The sequence below is a fragment of the Cydia fagiglandana genome, chromosome 4 (assembly GCF_963556715.1).
Source record: "Cydia fagiglandana chromosome 4, ilCydFagi1.1, whole genome shotgun sequence".
Lineage (NCBI taxonomy): Eukaryota > Metazoa > Arthropoda > Insecta > Lepidoptera > Tortricidae > Cydia > Cydia fagiglandana.
In genome coordinates this window covers 17,619,278-17,641,245 of record NC_085935.1, presented here as the reverse complement: position 1 = coordinate 17,641,245, position 21,968 = coordinate 17,619,278, and the positions used below count along the sequence as shown (strand labels likewise).

The 21,968-nt window shown below is 39.5% G+C and overlaps 1 protein-coding gene across 3 annotated transcripts in view; it reads right to left on the bottom strand.

Annotated features, from left to right (window-relative positions):
* Positions 1-21,968, bottom strand: part of LOC134663968 (myosin-VIIa) — a 55,507-nt gene continuing 33,539 nt past the window's right edge. The window contains exons 1-13 of one of the 3 annotated variants that reach the window (XM_063520522.1): positions 21,137-21,264; positions 19,140-19,400; positions 17,628-17,906; positions 16,808-17,092; positions 15,139-16,734; positions 13,837-14,064; positions 6,862-7,101; positions 6,451-6,615; positions 6,086-6,370; positions 3,540-6,008; positions 2,976-3,175; positions 2,437-2,704; positions 1-1,778 (exon numbers count right to left, since the gene is read on the bottom strand). In XM_063520522.1, the coding sequence (XP_063376592.1) occupies positions 1,572-1,778; positions 2,437-2,704; positions 2,976-3,175; positions 3,540-6,008; positions 6,086-6,370; positions 6,451-6,615; positions 6,862-7,101; positions 13,837-14,064; positions 15,139-16,734; positions 16,808-17,092; positions 17,628-17,906; positions 19,140-19,400; positions 21,137-21,160 (6,507 nt within the window). In that variant the 5' untranslated portion in view covers positions 21,161-21,264 and the 3' untranslated portion in view covers positions 1-1,571. Of the gene's footprint in view, positions 1,779-2,436; positions 2,705-2,975; positions 3,176-3,539; positions 6,009-6,085; positions 6,371-6,450; positions 6,616-6,861; positions 7,102-13,836; positions 14,065-15,138; positions 16,735-16,807; positions 17,093-17,627; positions 17,907-18,920; positions 19,086-19,139; positions 19,401-21,136; positions 21,265-21,968 lie in introns of those variants that run through there. The other 2 variants (XM_063520523.1, XM_063520524.1) reach the window with 2 other exon arrangements.

Sequence of the window (21,968 nt, the reverse complement as noted above, 5' to 3'; positions counted from 1 at the left end):
ATTGTGACTCATGTTTATACCACTCACAAATGCAACATTTTTGACTAAAGCGAATAAACAAACGGAAGAATTGTCTTCGTACTCATGGCATGATATTGACAATTTAACACAATACTTATAACGACATTTCGAATCCGAGTACGCAGCAACCTTTGTTGACCACCACGACGTATATATAACATGCAATAGTAGACTTTATGTCGTCTATGGACGACCGTGGTGGTCAAAAGGAACGCTTTTACGGACCACGGCTTCGAAATGGCAACTTTAGATACTTAACCGACTAATTAAGTAATTACATTGCCTACAAATTCATTTGGAATATATCTATTTAAAATCAAGGTTAATTTATATAATTATAAAATGTATAAAAGAACTCTTGGTTACGTCAAGCAAGGCATTTGATTAACAATCATACGTAATATGGACTTATTAATTTAGGTACCTAAAGTTAATTATCTACCAAGTAACCAATATAAATACGATATAACAGATCTTTATTTTCTAAAAGCTACATTAAGCTGATTACGCGACTTCCAGTCATAAAAAAGTACACACAAAGTACGAATAAAATAGTAAACAAGTTTGTTGATTTACCTCCAAAGAACTCTATTAGTGTTAGGTAAGTTAGGGTGGTAGGTACTAAAGGTTATTTTCAGACGAAGACAGTTAATAAAATATATGTAAGGTGAATTGAAAGAGTTGAATAATGTTCTGTCCTAAGCTCATTATTGCCCGAGTCAAAGCAAAATCTAAAATATCTGTAGATTAGGCACCTACCTTCAACCCGAACAAAATTCCTCTAAATATGTTACATATCTACCTGTAGGTAATAGAACAATAGTTATAATATATGTTTTTTTCATGGGTTAGTATTACCTTAGAAACCTAATCTTCCAAGAAAAACAGTCATATAAAAATAAATTATGGACGGATACGACTTAATTACAATCCTCCTGACAAGGTTTCATATTTAATTGCTATACTTAATGAATTGAATTGCTATTGTTATTAACTTTGTGCAACTACCTTTACCTATTTCTCGGTAGAAATTACCGCTTTCCTTACACTACACCTAAATCACCTAACCAATTCGTGAAATGTTTACAGTTCACAATACGATTGTGATGTACCTAAAACTATTATACCATGCAAAACTTTCTTATATGTACCAACATACACAATATTTATAAGCATTATATATCCACATCCTTTGATTAAACGCACCTAACTAGAAAACACGCACCGATTAAAGTTCATAAACTTTATAGTTAACGAAAATTAAAATAGTTCCGAATATTCGCGCGCATTTAAGCATAGACAACCATTCGTTCACTAGAATATTGGATTTTTATTAAGCACCTTACACACGTCCTTCCTTGATGGTCCGGCAAAGGATACCGCTGTCTTAGGAAGAAAGGTGGAAAAGAGTTACATATGTACTGCTATCCTGTTCAATCAAACAGTTACGTCTGATGACATTGAAAGGGCTGCAGAAAGGATGTGAGTAAGGTGTAGCTTCAGAAAGAAGTTCAATCCCGCCTTAGCACTATATGTGGAACAAAACCGTTTCACTTGACACGCATAGACCGTTGCTTGTTCATGTTAGTGAGCATAAGGGAGATGTATGAGGTTAGGAGGTCGTCCATCTTGTAGCCGAGAGATGTCTCGCAGAGAAGCTTCGAGCCGCGAACAAGGTTGCCTATGGTCATGTGGAAGTACGTGTTTCCGGATGACCAATTTGATATCCTGGTGAATGGGTGTGTCACTAGAATATCCTGAAATAGAAAATATACAATTAATATCTTTGTTTTTGGGAAGTTTATTTAGATAATCGGTTATGGTTAATTTTTGCTCAGCATCGACAACTATGAAAATTTATAAAACGAGTAAAATTGAAAAAAAAAATCTGCGTTATGGGAGCTAAATTTAGCATTTCGCATGCTTCATCTTCATTCACTGTGTCACAATCCTGATTGATCGTTGGCCTAATTGATGAAGAAGTAATTAGAACCGTAGACAACCGATCGTTAAAAGAACGCATGCCTATCAGAGTAAAAAAGAACAATTAAGCTTCTAGTCTGTCTTGCCTAGGACAAATTACGATAACGATAGGTTAAAATTAATTTAAGTCGCGGGTGGTAAACTGCAGTCTTTCTATAATTAGTTCCAGGTAAGTATGTGAATGACACTGAATGAATATGATAGATATCTCGCTAGATTAAAGATCTATCTATTCACAACTTCCTGCGTGCGACAGTGTAGTTATTTAATTTTCCCGAATTATGTAGTTCCCGATCCGCCAGATTCTTGTTTCACCGCATTCTTGTTTAGTCTGATTCTGACGCCCTAAATCCGGCGAAACAGGAATCCGGCAAAACAAGATACGGGCGAATAGGGAACAAATCGTTTAAAAAAGTCAAGAACTGCGCTTACCTTAGACTGCGGGTGGATCAGACTGACGCCATGCTTGTTAATGGCGATGAGCAGCAGCTCCGGGTAATTGGGCTCGGTCGTCTGCTTGACCTCGAAGAACGCGGAGCCGAAGGTCGGCCACCGGTATATGACCTTGAGGAATGTGATCTTGGCGTCCTCAGGGGTCATGCCAGCGTCCTGGTTGTACGAGGCCACGATGGCGCGTTTCCAGTCCGCAGAACTTTGCAGCTTTATTAAGTCTGCTGGTATCAACTCGCGGAGCATTTGTCTGGAATGTAAAGGTGAACACTAAAACATTAAGTTTCCCAAAAATCCCGACTCGCTTCTCCAGCTTGTAACACGAGCGATCTAAGCAGTTCAAGTAAAGGCTGGGGATAATACACTAGCTCTTGCCTTAACAACGCGACTAAGCGAATATTTTTTTAAGAGAAGGAAGTGAGAGGATCGTTCTCCCAGCAGACATGGTCAAGTACTTCAGTTCGGTCTGTTATCAAAATAAAGTCAAGCAGTTTCTGGAGAAAATGATAAGATGTACTTACGGTATCGCCTGAAGTTCCTGCTTGTTTTCCCCGAAACGGGCGCGGTAGGCTAGCGCAGCCAGCCGAGCGGCCTCCTCGCGCCCGCAGCGGTGGTAGCCGCGCAGCAGCTTTGGTAGCTCCTGGTGGAAGTGGAAGATCACGTCCGCCGCGCGGTCCTTGCCTGGCACCGTATTCGTCCATAGCTTCTTCATGAAGAACACCTGAGGAAGTAGGGATTTTTGTTGTTATTGCGCCTGTATTGGGTTCACGAGGAATCAGATGAAAAGTCTTTGTGATATTTATATACGTAAGATTTAATTTCTCTGGCCTGTTTCCTTCAACTACAGTGAGATGATGCCATACATGTCAGTAGTTGATTTATTTGTGTAGTTTTTGTTAATTTCTCGGAATCTGATCAGGATTGCATGATAAAATCATATCGATATTTTTGTTAATTGTTAAAGCGAAGGGTTAGGTAATTATAATTACGGATTCACTGATAATGACGCAAACTTTGTTTGTTATCTACAACACATATCAAATTTATAAGACTTGGTTATATTATTTGTTATATCTAATATGCACCTGATAAGTGAATTGTGGTGTGATGCCATCTCGGGTAGGGCGCGCTTTCTTGATCCAGTCCGTGAGATGTCGCACGAAGTCAAAGAAGAAATCTCCCTCCGGCACCGAGATCACCTTATCAGCTATCTTAACGAACAAACTAAAGCCTTCACTAGATCTGAGATTCAGTCTCTGTGCAATATTCTGACAGAAGTCTTTCGCCCGCGTTGACGAGTCTACTTCAAACGCTTCGTCCGTATCGTCGGGGAAGTAAACCTTATGGAATATCTGAGTAGTCTTATGTTGAATGGCTTCTACTTCCACTTGGTGCGGAGGATATTTTCTTTGTCCGTTTCTTAAAGTCTTCTGAAGTCTTTGGAGTGAGTCTTGAGCAATTGGATACCTTCTAGTCCTAAGGAACAGTGTCAGCTCTCGGAGCAGTCCCTGGCTACATGCGAACAAGCCTGTGGCGAGCCACATCAATTCCCAACCTCTTTCTTCAGACATTCTGTTCCTATTGTCAGTCAATTGTTTCATTATTTGGCAGTATATTTCATCTCGTAATATTTCATGCTTCAGGGGGCCGTCGAAAATATGGTCAGTATATTCATTCCCAATTCGAGGCCGCTTTGAAGGTAAATCTCCCATATACTTTAGGATAGCGGTAAACGCGAAGCAAGCTTCTTCGGCGAGCTCCTCTTTGGCCTGCAATTTCTTTAATAACGGTTGTTTAATGGGCTCCCTCGAATGTCGCCATAATTCTTCGGTGCCTCCTCTCTTCGCTGTTGATAGGGTAAGTGCTTTGGAAACCGTGCGTTTTGGTGGCAATCTGAAATGGTCCATGGCGTATTCAATTAACGTGTGAGGTTTATCTTTTGTTTCAGTTCCGTTTAGCGTCGCGGTCGGCACTCGGCGCCCATGTGACGCACCTTCCATACAGAACAGTGCTAGTATGTCAGGCGGTGGTTTGGTCAGAGCAGGCAACACATAGACTGTTTCTGCTGGGAAGTCGCCCCGTTCCACAGTCCTCTCACACCGGCCGATACACCAACCATTGTTCAGTACAGACTCGCCAGTGCTGTCCTCTTCTAAAATAATCAGATCCCCTTTTTGGAATGTTAAAAAACTGGAACCTTCGCCAGGAGCCTTATAGTCTTGCAATGCTATCACAAATTTAGACCTTTTCTTCAGACCTTCTAAGAAGTACACCACTAAATCCCGAATATCTTCTGCATTTGGGCTTTGGAATGTGAACTCTTCTCCTCGGACTGTAGATAAACTAAATGTTTGAGTAAACACTTTATTTGTCTTTTGACTTGCCACTGTGGTAATTTCCGGAAACGATAATTCTAATAACACTTGCTCCTGGTCATCTACTACGTATACGCCTGTCCAGTTTACAGCAATAATGACATCATTTTTGGGTAAATTCGGGCCAGAATTCCGGTAAGCCTCATAAAATCTAGAAAACAACAGTGGCCACTTGAACTTCGCGTAACTAACAACGTCTTCTTTCACTCTGTACGTAGGAACCTTCTCTTTCACATAATAACTTTTCTTATAAGCCTGCACTACTAAAGCACCCCATCGGTCCACGGCCTTTTCAACTCCTGTTAGGCAATAATCCGGTATGTAGTTAGGTAACAATGTGTATAATCTTTCAGTGTTCATATCTTGGCCATACTCAATGTAATATTGTTGAGCTGCAATCATTGCTAAGTCTTCTTCTTTGTCACACCTGTACTCGCCAAATTTAACACCTCTGACAACTTGTTGATAAATGAGATTCGTGGCAACCTGGTCTTCAGTGGGGTCGTGCCAGGGTGCGAAAATTTCTTTCCTAAAGAACAATCTCCATGGTGCATTTCTTTCTTGTGCGCCTTGTTCTTTGGCGTATTGCTCGCATTGAGAAATCGCATCCATCACGTGGTCACCTCCACTTCCCAGTGAACTAACTTTATCGAACAGAGCAATGTAGAGAGAAAAACCAAACTGGTCTTTCAATGCAATCTTATCAGACAACTGATTGCACAATTCTCTGGCTGTTGTTGCGGAGTCGGCTAACAAGGTTTTTGTATTACCGTCCATAAACGTAATTGGCAACATTATAGGCTTTTTAGATTTTGTAGCTTGAAGTTCTAACCACGAAGGCGGTTGGTTTCGTGTACCATTGTTGAACGTTCTTTTAAGACGATCTTCGCAGTAAGGTGCATATCCGGGTGGGCCTTCTCTGATAAAAGCTCTGAGATAGTTCACGAATTTCTCACTTGGAGCGAAGCATCCCACACACAAGGAAAGTAAGATCCAGCCTCTTGCGTGTGATGATTTTGACGGATTATTCGTCAATTGTTTGCATATTTGACAGTAAATCTCGTCTCGCAGTTCTGCGCGAAGGATTCCGTGGCCGATAATGAAGTGAAGTTTTTCTAAGTTAGACGTGGGACGCGATTCCAGCCAAGACTGGTAACTGTCTGCCGTATATTCTTCATCCTGCAAAAAAAAAAAAACACTATAGTGGTTTTTCCTGACAGGCAGATATTTTCCAAACTTCAGATTATTATCCTTACCTGTAATTTTCGTCTGACATCTTCGCCAAGCTTGTTCTTTCGCTTTAGCGTTAGCGACACTAACTTGTGTCTGATTGACCTCGGCTTCTGTTTGTTGAGGTAGGCGTCAGGATCGACGCCCATCATTTGCGCTTCTTGGAACTCTTTGGACCTGATAAAGTTCCTGCCGAGCGTTGCGGTCACTTTGGACATTACTGAGGTGTTGTCTCTGTCCATGGTGTGGTATCTGGGTTCTGGGAGATCACCCGTAAAGCGTAGAATGGTGATCCATAACGCTTGGGCAGCCTGAAAATAATATTGGTTCTTAATTTTGGTGTTTTAGGAGGGAAGAAACCTCGTTCATATTAATTATCTAAGTTGCTTACCAATTGATCTCCCTGCGTGTGTAGTGGTAATAAGGGATGCTTCAGCGGTTTTCTCGAATATTGGTGAGTAACATTTCCTTGGAAATATGTAGCTGCAAACTTTTGGAATTTGAATTCGGAGAGATCCTCTTCGTCTTCTGATGTTGTTTGCATTGGTGTCACCATCTGTAATCACGAACAATATAATTTATCTTAGTTAAAGGTATAAAATCCGTCAATTGTCTATACATGATCCTGGTATAATAAAGATTGCATCGATAGTTAGTTGGGGACGATACTACTTGGTTATCACCTTATAGATTTTTTTCTCAATTTACAAAGTTAAAATCTGATACATCTCATAGATAGGTACTGCGCTTATAAAGACAAATTATACTGCCTGCAATTCATCACAATGAAAGGCTTGCTTACCTCTTGCTGGTCCGCTCTTGGTTGTGGCAGGTCGCTGAACATCGAAGTATCCTTTGGCGCCGGCGCCTCGCTGCTGGAGTCTGGAAGGAAGTCGAACATGGCTTCCACCAGCTTGCTGTCATCCACCGGTTCGTCCTGCTTCCTCGTCGCCTCCTGCACGAGCGCCCGCTTCGCCTCCAGCTGTCGCTTCTCTTCCAGGGCTAGTTCAGCATCGCGCCGTTCCAACTCATACATGCGTTCCTGTAGAACAGTCAACCTGAATTTAGCAAGTTGTTCTTGCGTTGCCAACATACTTGACTTAACACTACGAGTTTCGACTAAAGACTATTTAGAAAATTGAATTGAAGAATGCAAGTCAATTAATATTGATTTATATCCAACCACAGCGTACTATAATTATCACCGGTTTTTAATTACATCTTTAAAGACCGTTTAAGATTTTTTATTTGTTTAATAAATAATTATAAAACACACATAGTAAAACTCCCCGAAGTCGTCGCGATCGCGCTTGAAACAGGAAACCATAATCGAGTTTCCACTTTCGCGATTTAAAAATCGCACACGACCGGCATTCAGCAATGTGTAGTTTATATTGCTCCTGCCGTCTTAGGTTACGAAGTGGTTCAACTGGACAGTATTATACAACCAGCCGTGTGTGATAATTGCACAACTGGGTTGTTATTAGGGCTGAAAGAACTTATAGTCGCTTCAAGGCAGGCAGGCTAGTTTATATGCCTCGAGACTCATAGCTATAATGCGAAATCGAAGATCTTACTTATGCTGGTTCTTTAAAGCGATGAGTTTAGTAAACATTGTGTAAGTAATGCTTGATTGATCGCCGTCGGTGTCAGCCGCGCGAATATTTGACCATAAAGTGATATAATTGTAAAGTGGCGAACTGTGTAACGTTACGACTCTGCTCACGATTTAACTGCCAATTAGATTATACCTTTGTAGGTAGGATGGTATGTAGGCAGGTAATCATACATATGTTGGAAGTGGAAGTCACTGAATCGTGTAAATCACAGCGTTTTGTTTTTAGTAGGAGACTGTAACTGCCTAAGTAGCTTTAGCTCTTACTACAGTAATACTTCCCAATTAGTTGTATTTTTAACTGTTAGTATAGGTAGATAGTTTTTTTGTCGACGTATACCTATCTACATAGGTACTGAAAATAGTACCTACCTGCCATGGCGAGCATGGTTTACCTTTAATCCTAATTCATTTAGGTAATATTATATGTATTATGTACAGTGGCGGATTTGCAGTCTTTGCCGCCCTAGGCCCCAGGCCTTGTAGCCGCCCCTTTTTCAGCATCAGCACCCATCATATTGACTTAGGTCAGGCAACGAAAAGGTATAGAGGGAAGTGCTTGGGACACATTTTTAACTTAGTAACATTTTTGGACTCGTTAGGAGGTGAACATATCAAAAGTCCCCTTGAGCGGGGGTAGGGTGGTTGGGTTTGAAGGTCACATTTTTTTGGTTTTTCGCTTATTATATCTCAGAAACTATACGTCCTTGTGACATGATCATAGGAACATAGGTTTTACGAAAAAAATAAGCACTTTACTTATTAATTTTAAGTGCCAGTTTTACCAATAACATTGACTTTTTGTGTACTTACAAAAACATTCAAAAAATCTAAAAAAGAAACAAGAAAAACATTTTTTTTGCCTCTTTTCTTGAATAACTGCTAAACTATTTATCCTAAAATTATAAAAAAAAATATTCGAGATTCTTACAATGAACTCTTTGATTTGATATGTAACACGATATAGTTTGAAAAACTTTATTTTTAAATTTTCTCATTTACCCCCCAAAAATGGCCTCCATATTTAAAATTCATTTATTTACGTTACACGTCCATCTTTGGGTCACAAACTTACATAATTATGTGTGCCAAATTTCAACTTAATTGGTCCAGCAGTTTCGGAGAAAATAGGCTGTAACAGACGAACAGCCCGACGCACGAGTGATCCTTTAAGGGTTCCGTGTTTTTCCTTTTGAGGTACGGACCCTTATAAACGGGGAACAAGGCGCGAAGGCGTCAACAATCTGCGAAATCGACGCCACACTCACGTTCGCGGCTTCGCGCCGCGATTCGCGCACTAGTGTGGAGGACCCTCAAGATATCGTAAAAATTGTAGCTTATAGCAAATTTAACCAACTTTCATTTTGTAAAAACTAAGATATAAGTCAAAAATTGTGTTTCAACCATTTCCCTCTATAGGTACCTTTTTTTGAGAATTCGTTGCCTGGCCTAATTTTGAGTTATTTTTAGTTATCATCAGCGAATTTTTTGTCACAATTTGCCGCCCCTAATATCACGCCGCCCTAGGCCCAGGCCTACTGTGCCTTATGGGAAATCCGCCACTGATTATGTACCTACCTGAAACGCCGCAGTAGGTACACACGCAACCCAATATAATATGGAAACAAATATTGAAAAAATAATAATCGACAGCACATTATTTGTTCACTGTTCGCGGTAGCACCAAAATTTATGAGCACATTAAGACATTCTCCTGATTTCGAACCTTTGATAATCTTTCGAGATAAGAAAATGAAAAAACCGCGGCGATTTTGTTTATATTGTTATCTTGCATGTTTGATTGATAATTCAATCTGTGTCGATAAAAAATAAGTGATATCTAATGTAGATTTAATCAATTTCACTAATGAGCGTTTAAATACCTGGTTTTACTTGATATTTAGTTGTCTGTGCATCTATCTTCTTGTATTTACACATATTTCTTGTACCAACAAAGAGTAAAAGTAAACATTGTTCTTAATTCTGGTTAGTGAAATTATTTTTAATTAGATTACTCAGCATTAGCAGTTCAAAGGTGATAATTCAATTAAAAAATTAGTATGAGTAAAAGTATCCGTTTAAATAATCCGCATAATATAATTATATTCATTTGTTTATATTTACTAGATACGTACATATACATATTCATACTGATAATCAAATTAAAACACACTCAAATAACATAAAAATGTAATTAAGAATAGGAAATAACCACTAAATAACCACCTAGCATATCTACGTGATAGCACTAATGGAACCATCTAGATTGCAGCTAATTTTAAAAACAACTGAAATGCAAATAAGCTTGATTGTAAAGATAAAAATCGAGGAGTTTTATCTTATGATACATCAGAGATATCTACCTACCTAAAATTTGGTGCCAAGTCAGATAAATAGCATGATGGCCAAGCTGCTTGTAGCGAGATATTCTTAAAACTAGCTGTTGCCCGCGACTTCGTCCGCGTGGAATCTTATCTTCAACATTTTACATCTTTAGTACCCATAATTTTCATATCCAAGCAATGTTGAAATTAAGTACTTTTCTTTTTTAGCAAGTTGTATGAAGTTTTAAGTTTAGTGGATTTTGATGTTGGTCACTGAAATTACTTTTCTTGTATTCTCATAATAGGTACCTATCTTATACAAAGATTCAAGTACCGCACTCACAAAATATCTGATCTCCATACAAACTTACAACCCCTTTCTCATCACCTTGGGGGATTATTTTCAAAAATGCTTGAATTAGTTTTCATGTTTTTTAATTTAATACCTTTTTTTTGCACAAAAGTTCAAGTTCCTAGCTTAAAATTAAATTTACCCCCCAAGACGAACTTTAATCCCCTTTTTAACTCCCTTAGGGGTTGAATTTTTAAGAACGTTCCAATTACTTTTTTTTGAAATCGGCTATTATGTTTTTCTAAGAATTTTCAAAGCCTTTGTAATGGATTCAAACTTTCAACCCCTTTTTAACCCTGTTAGGGGATGAATTTTACAAAACGCTGAAATTACTTTTCCTGTCTTCTAATAATATCCCTAAATACAAAGATTCAAGTCCCACACTCGAAAAATTTTTTGATATCCATACAAACTTTCAACCCCTGTTTCACCACCTTAGGGGATGAATTTTCTAAAACGCTGAAATCAGTTTTCTTGTATTTTAATAATATATCTTTTAACGAAGTTTCAAATTCCTAGCTCAAAAGAAAACTTTAACCCCATACAAACTTTCATCCCCTTTTTAACCCTGTTAGGGGATGAATTTTACAAAACGCTGAAATTACTTTTATTGTCTTCTAATAATATCCCCAAATACAAAGATTCAAGTCTCGCGCTCGAAAAAATTTTTGATATCCATACAAACTTTCAACCCCTTTTTCACCACCTTGGGGGCTGAATTTTCTAAAACGCTGAAATTAGTTTTCTTGTATTTGAAGTTGATACTTTTTTACAAAGTTTCAAGTTCCTAGCTTAAAATAAAATTTGCACCCGAAGACGAACTTTCATCCCCTTTTTAACCCCCTTAGGGGTTGAATTTCCAAAAACGTTGCAATCACTTTTTTTTTGTAATCGGCTATTATGCCTTTCTAAGAAGTTTCAAAGCATTTGTAATGGATTAAAATTTTCAACCCCTTTTTAACCCTGTTAGGGGATGAATTTTACAAAACGCTGAAATTACTTTTCCTGTCTTCTAATAATATCCCTAAATACAAAGATTCAAGTCCACCACTCAAAAAAAAATTTGATATCCATACAAACTTTCAACCCCTTTTTCACCACCTTAGGGGATGAATTTTCATAAACGCTGAAATTACTTTTCTTGTATTTTAATAATATATATTTTTACGAAGTTTCAAATTCCTAGCTTAAAAGAAAACTTTAACCCCATACAAACTTTTATCCCCTTTTTAACCCCCTTAGGGGTTGAATTTCTCAAAATCGCTTCTTATCTCTTGTACACTTTATAAATGCAATCTGGTGTGCAAATTTCAACTTTCTATCTTTTGTAGTTTCGGCTCTGCGTTGATGAATCAGTCAGTCAGGACACTTGCATTTATATATATAGAAGATAGATTAAATTAAAGCAGTGGTGGCCGAGTGGATATGACGTCTGACTTTCAATCCGGAGGTCGCGGGTTCAAATCCTGGCTCGTAACAATGAGTTTTTCGGAACTTATGTACGAAATATCATTTGATATTTACCACTAGCTTTTCGGTGAAGGAAAATATCGTGAGGAAACCTGCATACATCTGCGAATAAATTCAAAGGTGTATGTGAAGTCCTCAATCCGCATTGGGCCTAGCGTGGGGACTATAGCCCAAGCCCTCTCGCGCATGAGAGGAGGCCTCAGCAGTGGGACGTATATAGACTGAAATGATGATGATGATGATGATGAAATTAAATGGTTTCGTCATTCAAATCTAAGACACCGGTGTTTGACTCAATTGTTGCCACCAATAATTGAAATATGTAAAAGAGAAGCCATCAGGCACATATAGGAACATTTTAATGAGTGCGAAAGAGGCAGACTACGAATGAAGAAACGTGACTACTTCTGAGCCGGCTTGAATGTTAAAAACGTAATAAATGTTATGAAAAACACAAAAACCGGCATTTACTTAGGATATAGGTACGGTAATATCTTGGAAGCGAGAGTTTTTGCTGAGATGTGACAGCCTTCCCGACACGACTGGGCTTGTTTAATTTTATGAGATACAATTCCGACTCCATGCACTTTGATCAATCTTTATCACAACGAAATTCTTATCAAGTACGTTAAGGACATGACGACAATGGAATACGTCACAATACGAATATTATCTTTTGTGACACTGCTGATTTTTCGGCAAGTCCTTTTTTATTCAGGAAATTGCTTGCATTAAGATTGATTGCAATTTAAATACCTATTCATAAATATTCACTTCAATAGAGATAACTCTTTGATTATCTCCGGAGACAAGGAATAAGTAGGTACCTAAGCAATGCTTTACTGAAGTGCTACTGCACTTGATAAGTAAAATATAAGACTAGGTTTACAAGCAACTGCTATAAAGCAACTTTACTACTACCGACCCCTCGTGAATTATGTTGCTTTATATTTATCCACACTGCCGGCGTATTATGGATGGCTTTATTTATTTTTATTCACGTGATAAAATAACTGTCACTTTGTAACACTGTGAGATATAAAGTGACGGACACCATTTTATCACGCTGTCACGTAGACAAGAACGACCATCATATCTGATCAGAATATCTTTGCTATCAAATTTAACACCATTGATAGAATTTTTCGTCTATACCTAGTTGATTGTTTAACTAAGATTGAGCCTCTATTAGATATGTAGTCAATTACAGCATAAATCGTGACTAAAATGATATTATCTTTCAATCAATTAGCAAAAGCGATTACCTATAATCCCTAAACAAGTGATCTGATGACTACGTAAGTGTTGCTCTATGATAACCAATCTGATTGCAAATTGTATTGTTTCATAGAAAAAGTCTTAGCATAGCATAGCACGAATTTCATATTTCACGTTTCTGCTGCAGCTGCGATCGGTACAAATATGAATGCCGCACTTGTCTACGCGACACAGCGTGATAAAGATAGTGTTTTTTTTTACTATGTTATAATGGCGTGGTGTTCAAACGTTTATTTTACCGCTTTTACTTTACCGATACCGATTCTCATTAATGGCCTCATAGCCTAGTCGGTAGTGACAGCCTACGAAGTTGAAAGTCCTGATGGGTTGAAGTTCCGGTAAGAGCATTTATTTGTGTGTTCATCACGGATGTTTATTCCTTATCATCGTTTAGTAGGTACCCACAAAGGGTCTACGGATCTCGAGGCATATAAACTAGCCTTAAGGTTAGAGAACACCGGTTGAGTATGCGTAGACATGCACGTGCGCTAAATAGTGGGAGCCGTGCACGCATACGTCACGCAAGCGATGTGCAGTCACTCATAAGGATCTATATATATTACAACGTACACTACACATGCACGTCTACACTAGTCCAATCCAGTGTGCACATAGTTAGCCTTTATTTGTTTTCTGTGAGACTAGGTCGAAGGTGGTAGGGTCAGGGTCAAGGGTGGTGCAAGATTGTCCCATAATATTTATTTGTCATGTGCCGATAGGATTGTAAGTATCCCTTACCCGATAATTCTGCTCGGCGATCTCCTTGGCGCGCGTGTTGCCCTGGTGCTGCAACCGCTGCTCCTCGATGCGACGCAGGCGCAGCGCCTCGGTGTGCTCGCGCGCATCCTTGCGCAGACGATTGTAGCGTCGCATGGCGATGAGACGACGCACGTGGCTCTGGATCTTCACAATCGCCCACATCTTGTGGCCGTATGAACGGCGGACGAGGTAGCCGCGGGCTGCTGCCTGTAAAGAGCTAGTTTGTAAGTGATTTCGATGTCAGTGTGAAAGACTAAAACAGCATTACTGTCGAGTAAAAATATTAACAAAGTACCTATATGTATTTATAAAATATGAGTTGGTTTTGCGAGTATTTACATTTGTTAAAATCTTCCATAGGAAAAAACTCGAAAGTATCTTTTAAACACTACTTACTTTTTATAAGTAGGTATGTCCCTACAAGTATGTATAAGGCTTCGAGCAACACCGGCTTCCGACACGTCGGAAGGGAGAGGCCCAAGCGATATCTCACCGTACAAATCTTTCTGCCATTTTTCGCGGCGGGAAGGTGCACACAGTGGCACTTCTCACACACTTACATACAAAATCCAATCAGAGGCCCTACCGCGAACCACGTTCGACGTGTTGCCTCTCTATGGCACTTGTAAATTCATACGTAAGTGTGACAGGGAGGCAACACGTCGAACGTGGTTCGCGGTAGGCCCTCTGTAATGACGACACAAATACATACAAAATGACACACGTCAAAGACAAATCTTGAAAACCTCGATCTCTTTTTGTGTACGGACGAGTGACTAGTGTCACAACACGCACACTAACACATTTCCGTTGAAGTATGTCATTGTATTCTGAGAGATGAGAAGTCGGATTTGTCGCTCGACCGATCCGCAATTTGTACTGAGCGAGCAAAATCGATAAATCCAACAATTACTTGAGACTAAAATATAATAATAGTATTTAAATGTAATTAAACGTATGATATGTAAAAAAAAATATAACATGTGAAATGTAACACTTTCTTTTTGTAAATTTGACGTCCCCGACCTCTTTTTATAACAAAAAACCGAGCAAACAGGCATTTTTGTGCAGCAGTGTTCACGCGCGCGTCTGGACTCGGTCTAGTGAAAAATCCAAGTGCAACTAGTTTTATTACCCGCGCTAGATTAGATTGACGCGCTTGTACCTCGGCAGAGGGGAAATAGTGCGAATGCCGCCTCCCTTCCGTGTTGCTCGAAGGTATAAGGTAATATCAAAAATATTTTCAACAGTATTTTTATTATTTTTGACTTTTAGACTGACCTGCAAAGACACGATATGGCCACGAAGATGCCTGAACCTGTGCGCCAGCACTCTGGCTCGGATCAACGCCTGCAGCCTGGCGTAACCCACTTTCATCTTGTTGTACCGCAGTCTCTGCAGCTTGCCTCGCCAGTGACGCTGAATCAGAATGGCCGCTGCCCTCATCTTCAGGAAGCGGCGTCGGTACACCCACCCACGAATAGACCTCTGAAGTATTAAGATCTTTCGTGTAAGTACTCTGTCTCTCTCTTGTTCCAAGAACAAATCGTGCGCGTCTTTCAAAAATACTTTGGTATGACCTAGTTGATAATCTGATTTGCCGAGAACAGATGCGCAGATTTTTGCTGTCGCCATTCTGCAGTCAGTTTTGTGTGCGGGTGGAACCCCAGATATTAGGAATCTGTATCTTTCCACGAACTCTTTGAAACTGTGCCGAATTGGGTATCCAGCTCTTCGGATTCTTATTGTTTCCATCATACCGGAGTATCTCAGCTGTCTGCAACACAGGCCTCGGTCGAACAACATCGGCTTTTTAAATTCGTTTGGCTTTATACACCGAATGAAGAATGGCTGGCACGTCCCTAAGGTCCTCATCAGTAAGTCCAACGACTTCTTGAACTGCGTTGATAGTGTCGGAGTACGCTTTCTGGTTTCGGATCCCATTACTATGTCATCTTGGAAAATGGTTTGCAAGAATTTGTTGGTTGATACGTGAATGAGTTGTAAAAGGTCAGCACTGAACGTGTCTCGATTCTTTTCTAAAAATCCTCTAGTGTCATAAAATACGACACCAGCGAAGTGGTTGAGCCCGAAACTCGTATTAATATCCGATTTTGGTTTTAAATAGTTCCTATGCAGTCCGTGCGTTTTATGTAGTTTTGCTAACATAGTTTGGTCCGTGCCTTTCGGGAATTTTGATTCCTCATCTATTAAAGCCATAATGTTCAATTGTTTAAGAGCTATTAAATCTAGCGCGTCTTGGTTGTCAACGAATTCTATATGCTGCCAGTTGATTCCTTCGTGATTGTATTCTTCTTGTTCAAGTTTGAAAATGTGCCGCACGAAAAATTGTTGTAGGTTTTCGTTGGCAAAATTAATGCAGAATTGCTCAAAACTGTTTTGATCGAAATTCTCGAATCCGAATATATCTAGAACACCAATAGCAGTTCGCGTCATAGCTTTGGGTTTGTATATAGCTGCGTTGATTTTCTTAACGATTGTGACAAAAAGTCTTCCATAGATTCCTTTTACAAAGGCATCTCTAATGTCCACCGATTGGATTTTACTTAACGTAGAAACGACTGTCTCTCCGTGTGCAAAGAGTGTTTTTCTTGTGAGCGCCTGAATTAACGACTGCGTGGGCACTCCTAGAAGATTAGCAACTCTTTTCACATTTACTTGTTCAATAATTTCTGTGGCATCTAAATTGTCTACAACTGTTGCTTCATATTTAATGTTTCCGCAGTGAAGCACTGCAGCTAGCAGTTTCAGAATCTCCCATATTTCGGGTTCAGTAAAGAGTAACACCTTCATAGCTGACCGTATATCAGCGAATTCGGCGGCATCGTCTCTACCTTCACACGTGAAACTGCCACCCTGAAACGAAACACATTATTTTAGTAAAGGAGTAATTTTGTAACAATTATTCCCAATACTTTTACTTATTTACCATAGACAGGTATCTGTAATCCTTTGGTTCTCCCAGCTCCAATTTCTTCTTCTCTTCCTTAGACAGACCAGCTAGTAGGCAGTAGAACACATGGTAGTTCCTCTCATCAGTTCCCTGAGACACTATCCTGGACTTCTCCAATAGGTACTGCTCTATTTTGGCGCCCTCAATGACCCCGCCGCTGTTGAAATGTATGTCGATGTATTTTCCGAAGCGGGAGGAGTTGTCGTTCCTGACTGTTTTCGCGTTACCGAAGGCCTCTAGAATTGGATTAGCTTCTAAGATCTGGAAATATAAAAAGGAATAGGAAAATATAAGTCGTATGTACAGTCGTTGTATGTAATTAAAACAATCAATAATGGTTTTGACGGCCTTCTAGCTTAGTCGGTACCTAATAGTGACCCTGCCTAGGAGGCCCTGGGTTCAAATCCCGGAAAGGGCATTCATTTGTGTGTTTACCACAGATATTTGTTCCTGAGTCATGAATGTTTAAGTATATTTATCGTCGTTCCAGAGTTATTTATAAATACAGAATTAGTCGTCTAGTACGTACAACAATAAAGAGTTTACTACTACTACTACTACTACTACAAGCTTATTGTGGGACTAGGTCTATTTGTACAGTCGCCATCAGATATATCGGATCGGCCCAGGTGTTCACAATATCTGAACAGGAACACGCACTCTAACGCCCTGACAATAGAGGGGTGTTCAGATATTTGTGAACACCTTGGCCGCTCCGATATATCTGATGGCGACTGTATAAGATTGTCCCATAACGGTTAATTATTTATTTGTGATGTAATGAAGTTGAACAGACCTGTTGTTCAATCCAAGAGTGTTTCCCACTGATAGCAGCCAGATACTGCAAAATCAGCTTCGTAGACTCGGTCTTCCCCGCACCAGACTCCCCACTGATGACGATGCACTGGTCCTGCCCGTATCTGCGCATGTGCGCGTACGCATTGTCGCCGATCGCGAATATGTGCGGCGGAAGCTCTCCGATCTTGCGCTCTTTGTACAACTTGATCTGGTCCGCTGTGTAGATGGGCAGGATTTGGTAGGGGTTCACCGCTACTAATATTGACCCCGTGTATGTCTGTAACGTAAATGTAAAATTCTCACTTTAGTTTTAGAGGTAAGTACCTACATAATTGGTTAGTCCATGTAAATAAAATGTGACCTTAGTTATATGATATTGATATATTATGAAATATTGTGAATTTGGAACTTAATTTTTATATTATGATATCTTTTCGAGAAGTTAAGAATGCTAGAAAATAAATCAAATACTTATGTAACAGTGCTAATAATACTTAGCATTATAGCAATGCTAGAAAAAAATGTGAATAGCATTTGAAATTAATGGAATGGTAAGTACGTTGTTTATCCTCAACCATTATCAATTTTTATAGCTGCATCATTTCAATAGTCTCTACAAATATGAAATGCTTGTGATTCTTTATACGATCTATTGTTTATATTCTCCATCAATACTCGATTAAGGATTTTTTTATGAACAAGGCTGTAAGAATCCGGGATGGAAAGTAAGTAAATATTTAAGTACCTACTTTATGGAGTCACGAGATTTCTTTTATAGGTATCTGTTTGCGCATAGCTAAGTGGATAATAAGACTAGGCAACGGGTGACTCATCAACATCAGCCATTGATGAGAATACAATGACTTCGTTAAACTTCGTCCATAAAGAATGGATTAAAAATAAAGAATAGGTAGAAACCAAGTTTTTTCATTCCGATGTGTGATTTGATTGTTACTTTGTACAAAAGGTTGTTTCTATGTTTATTTTTGGGACTGGAAATGGAATTGATATTTAATGCACATTATGAGCTGTTCTTATCGTCGTACACGCTAATGCTCTAGGCTTTATAGACGAAAATGATCTGATATTATCATTGTAAGTACAATGTACAGTAATAGGTATAGGTAAGTAACCTAATAGTTCTTTAATGGTCCTGGTTCATGCAACCTCCTGGTTAGATCATATGGTTGACTTGACACGGAGGTGGCGTGCATGGCCTTGATCCTCCTCTCCGGCGGCAGCCATTGCTCCTGTCGGTCGTCGCACAAGCCAGAGCTCTAAAAGGTAAAAGCTACTTATATAAATGAGATTCTCGTTGTATCTAATAAGCAGGTTCCTCAGTATTCCCGCTTCGTGCAGATCTCCCAGCGAGATCATGTCCTCCACGCCATGCACGGAGGTGGTGTGCACGGAGGTGGTGTGCATGGCCTTGATCCTCCTCTCCGGCGGCAGCCATTGCTCCTGCCGGTCTTCGCGCAAGTCAAAGCTCTTAAAGGTAAAAGCTACTTACATAAATGAGATTCTCGTTGTATCTAATAAGCAGGTTCCTCAGTATCCCCGCTTCATGCAGATCTCCCAGCGAGATCATGTCCTCCACGCCATGCACGGAGGTGGCGTGCATGGCCTTGATCCTCCTCTCCGGCGGCAGCCATTGCTCCTGGCCGTCGTCGTCGCGCACGCGGATGCGCCGGCCCTCGGCCGCGAGCACGCGCGCGCCGATGGCGACGTCGAACTCGCGACCTGACACCGGCTCGATCCATATGTAGTCACCCTGGAATTTAACAATGGTACATTAGCAAAAAATTTTTATTCTCACTATTAACGTTTAAAACATCAGCAATAAAATAATCTTAACCTATTTTATTTCGCACAAAAAATCAGGATTCACGGGTCCAACCGCCGGAACCACAGACCACAGTTCCAAAGCAAATTATTCAAAGTAAATAATTATATTTTAAATACCTATGTGAAAATGAGATGAGGGGCTTGGAGTTGAGAAGGAGAACTGGAGAAATCACGACTACTTACAGAAATCCTACCTACCTCTATATACGCCTTCATATGCAGTTTAAGTATTGACAGTGACAATGTAATTTTTATCACTTCAGACAGCAAATTTTACTGCTGATGTTGAAGTGCAGTACATTGAATCTCTTGTCAAGGAAGGAGTTGGTTGATTTTCAAGAGCGTAAGTAATGTACTAAGCCCCCCCCCCCCCTCCCCCCATTTAGCGTCTTTCGAGCGTCGGCGTCTGGTCAGCGCTATGGAAAATGACGTCGCTGCGCAGTTGCGTCGACGTTGCGTCGAGCAGCGGCCATAGAGTTGTAGACGCCGACGCTCGAAAGACGCTAAATGTGGGGTGGCCCTAAACAACCTGACGAGCAAATCTCAAATTGTTCTGACAAATTCAGATGCTTCAGGCCACAAATTCAGATTATCCCTAAAATCTGATTTTAAAAATTTGGGTATTACTTAGATACCAAAACTACTACTGACATTCTACTTTTGGAGCATAGAAATTCTTTGAGATTGTAAGCAATGCATCGAAGTATATTTAGATGTGTGTGTCACCATAGGTTTTTGTGTGTAGGTAGTTCCAGTAGTTTATTTGACACATAACGTGTTATTTGACTCCAAATTATATTTATTAAGGCACCGTATTGTCTGTTTTGTAACGCGATCCAGCGTACGTGACCAATCACGCCGTACGTGGAAGTACACCTTTAATCACATCGGCTACTGCGTGCGGCTTATCGTCCAAACTATCATCTTGCATCAAAATGTCGGTGTCATTCAACTCATCGGGGCTCACAAAAACATCAAATAAATATCGGCACGTCTTCAGAGCTGTTACAATGTTAAGCACCGGCCTATAACTAACCATCATAAACTGACCTATAAACTAGTAACTTCTAAATTCAATCAGAGGTACCATCAATCACTGGTGAATAGAAGTAGGTGAAGACACTAATGGTTGCGTGCTTGCATGTTTATCACAGACAAATGGCCGGAACTTATTTCAAGACAATTGTTTAAATTTAATAGAAAGTTCTCCGAGATAAACATCAGTCAGTACTCGGTACATCTGTTGGGGTCGGCTCGTGAAAGTTAATCCGCGATGTCGAATTTCAAATTATATTTGTATAGATTGGTATGTAAATAAGACGTAAGACCGATCGAGCGTAAACGTGTAATTTTAACAACCATAAACGTCAAAATTATTCAATTTGGATGTACTCGTAATTATCAATCTCTTTGGTCAATCGGGTAGATCGTAGGAGCACATTCGCAATTTTCGCAAACAATTTCTCGTAGGTCGTTAAATATTGTCGCATTGTCGCGAATCACGGTGATAAAATTAACGCTATTAAATTCTCATTTATTTACCTACTAGTATATCACATAAAGTTATTAATCACTAGCAATTAATTTGGTTTTAACCATTTACGTGACAGTTTATTTTATTCGCCCATCAGTTTCACACGCCAAGCATTACAAATTACTTACCTCAAAAGCCCAGCAGGTCTCCATTGCCACACATAACTCATCACAACTCAACTTTCTCGCCGAGTTAATTAAATACCGCACTACACATACCCGACCATAGTTAACTATGATTATGAATGACACTAACAATATATTCCAGATGAGTTTATCACAAAAACTGACCTGGGTTTTAGTTCTAACCGCTTACAGAAGTAGGCGAGACGAAACCTCAATCAAACCATTATAGTTAAGTACCTTATCGCGCTCTAAACAACAAAAAATATTGTATAGCATATTCATTTAAGAGTACCTATACTAACTTTTTAAGTCGTGTAAAAAGTTTTTTTTTTGTGAAAAAAATGCCAAGTAAGGCGATCAATTAATTTACGGTTCATGTTAGTGCAATTAGGAGAATCTTTTTTTTAATATTTAAAAATATTTCTACCTCACATGATCACAAGCTCTTTCGATCTTAATATGACAAAATGTGTTTCAAAATTGGACAAATGTAGATACATTATATATCAAGTTGAAGTATGGTTAAAAAGTGGTGGAAGTGGTTTAAATTTCACCCTGTACAATGAAAAAAAAACTTGATAGATCTTTATTATAATTAGGTACACAATTTGACTAATCTGAAAATCTGGCGGCATCGGCAAGGAGTTTTTGGACTACACTACTGCACTGCACTGCACAGCACTGCACTACCTACACTAATATTACAGATCTCGGGGTCTAATTATAATGGTTCGTTCACAAACCGAACTCGCCTGCGCCCGGTAAGCAACGTAAACACACGACCTTCTTCTCGACAAGGTCGGTTATGATTGATTCAATCGGGTTATCGTTCATG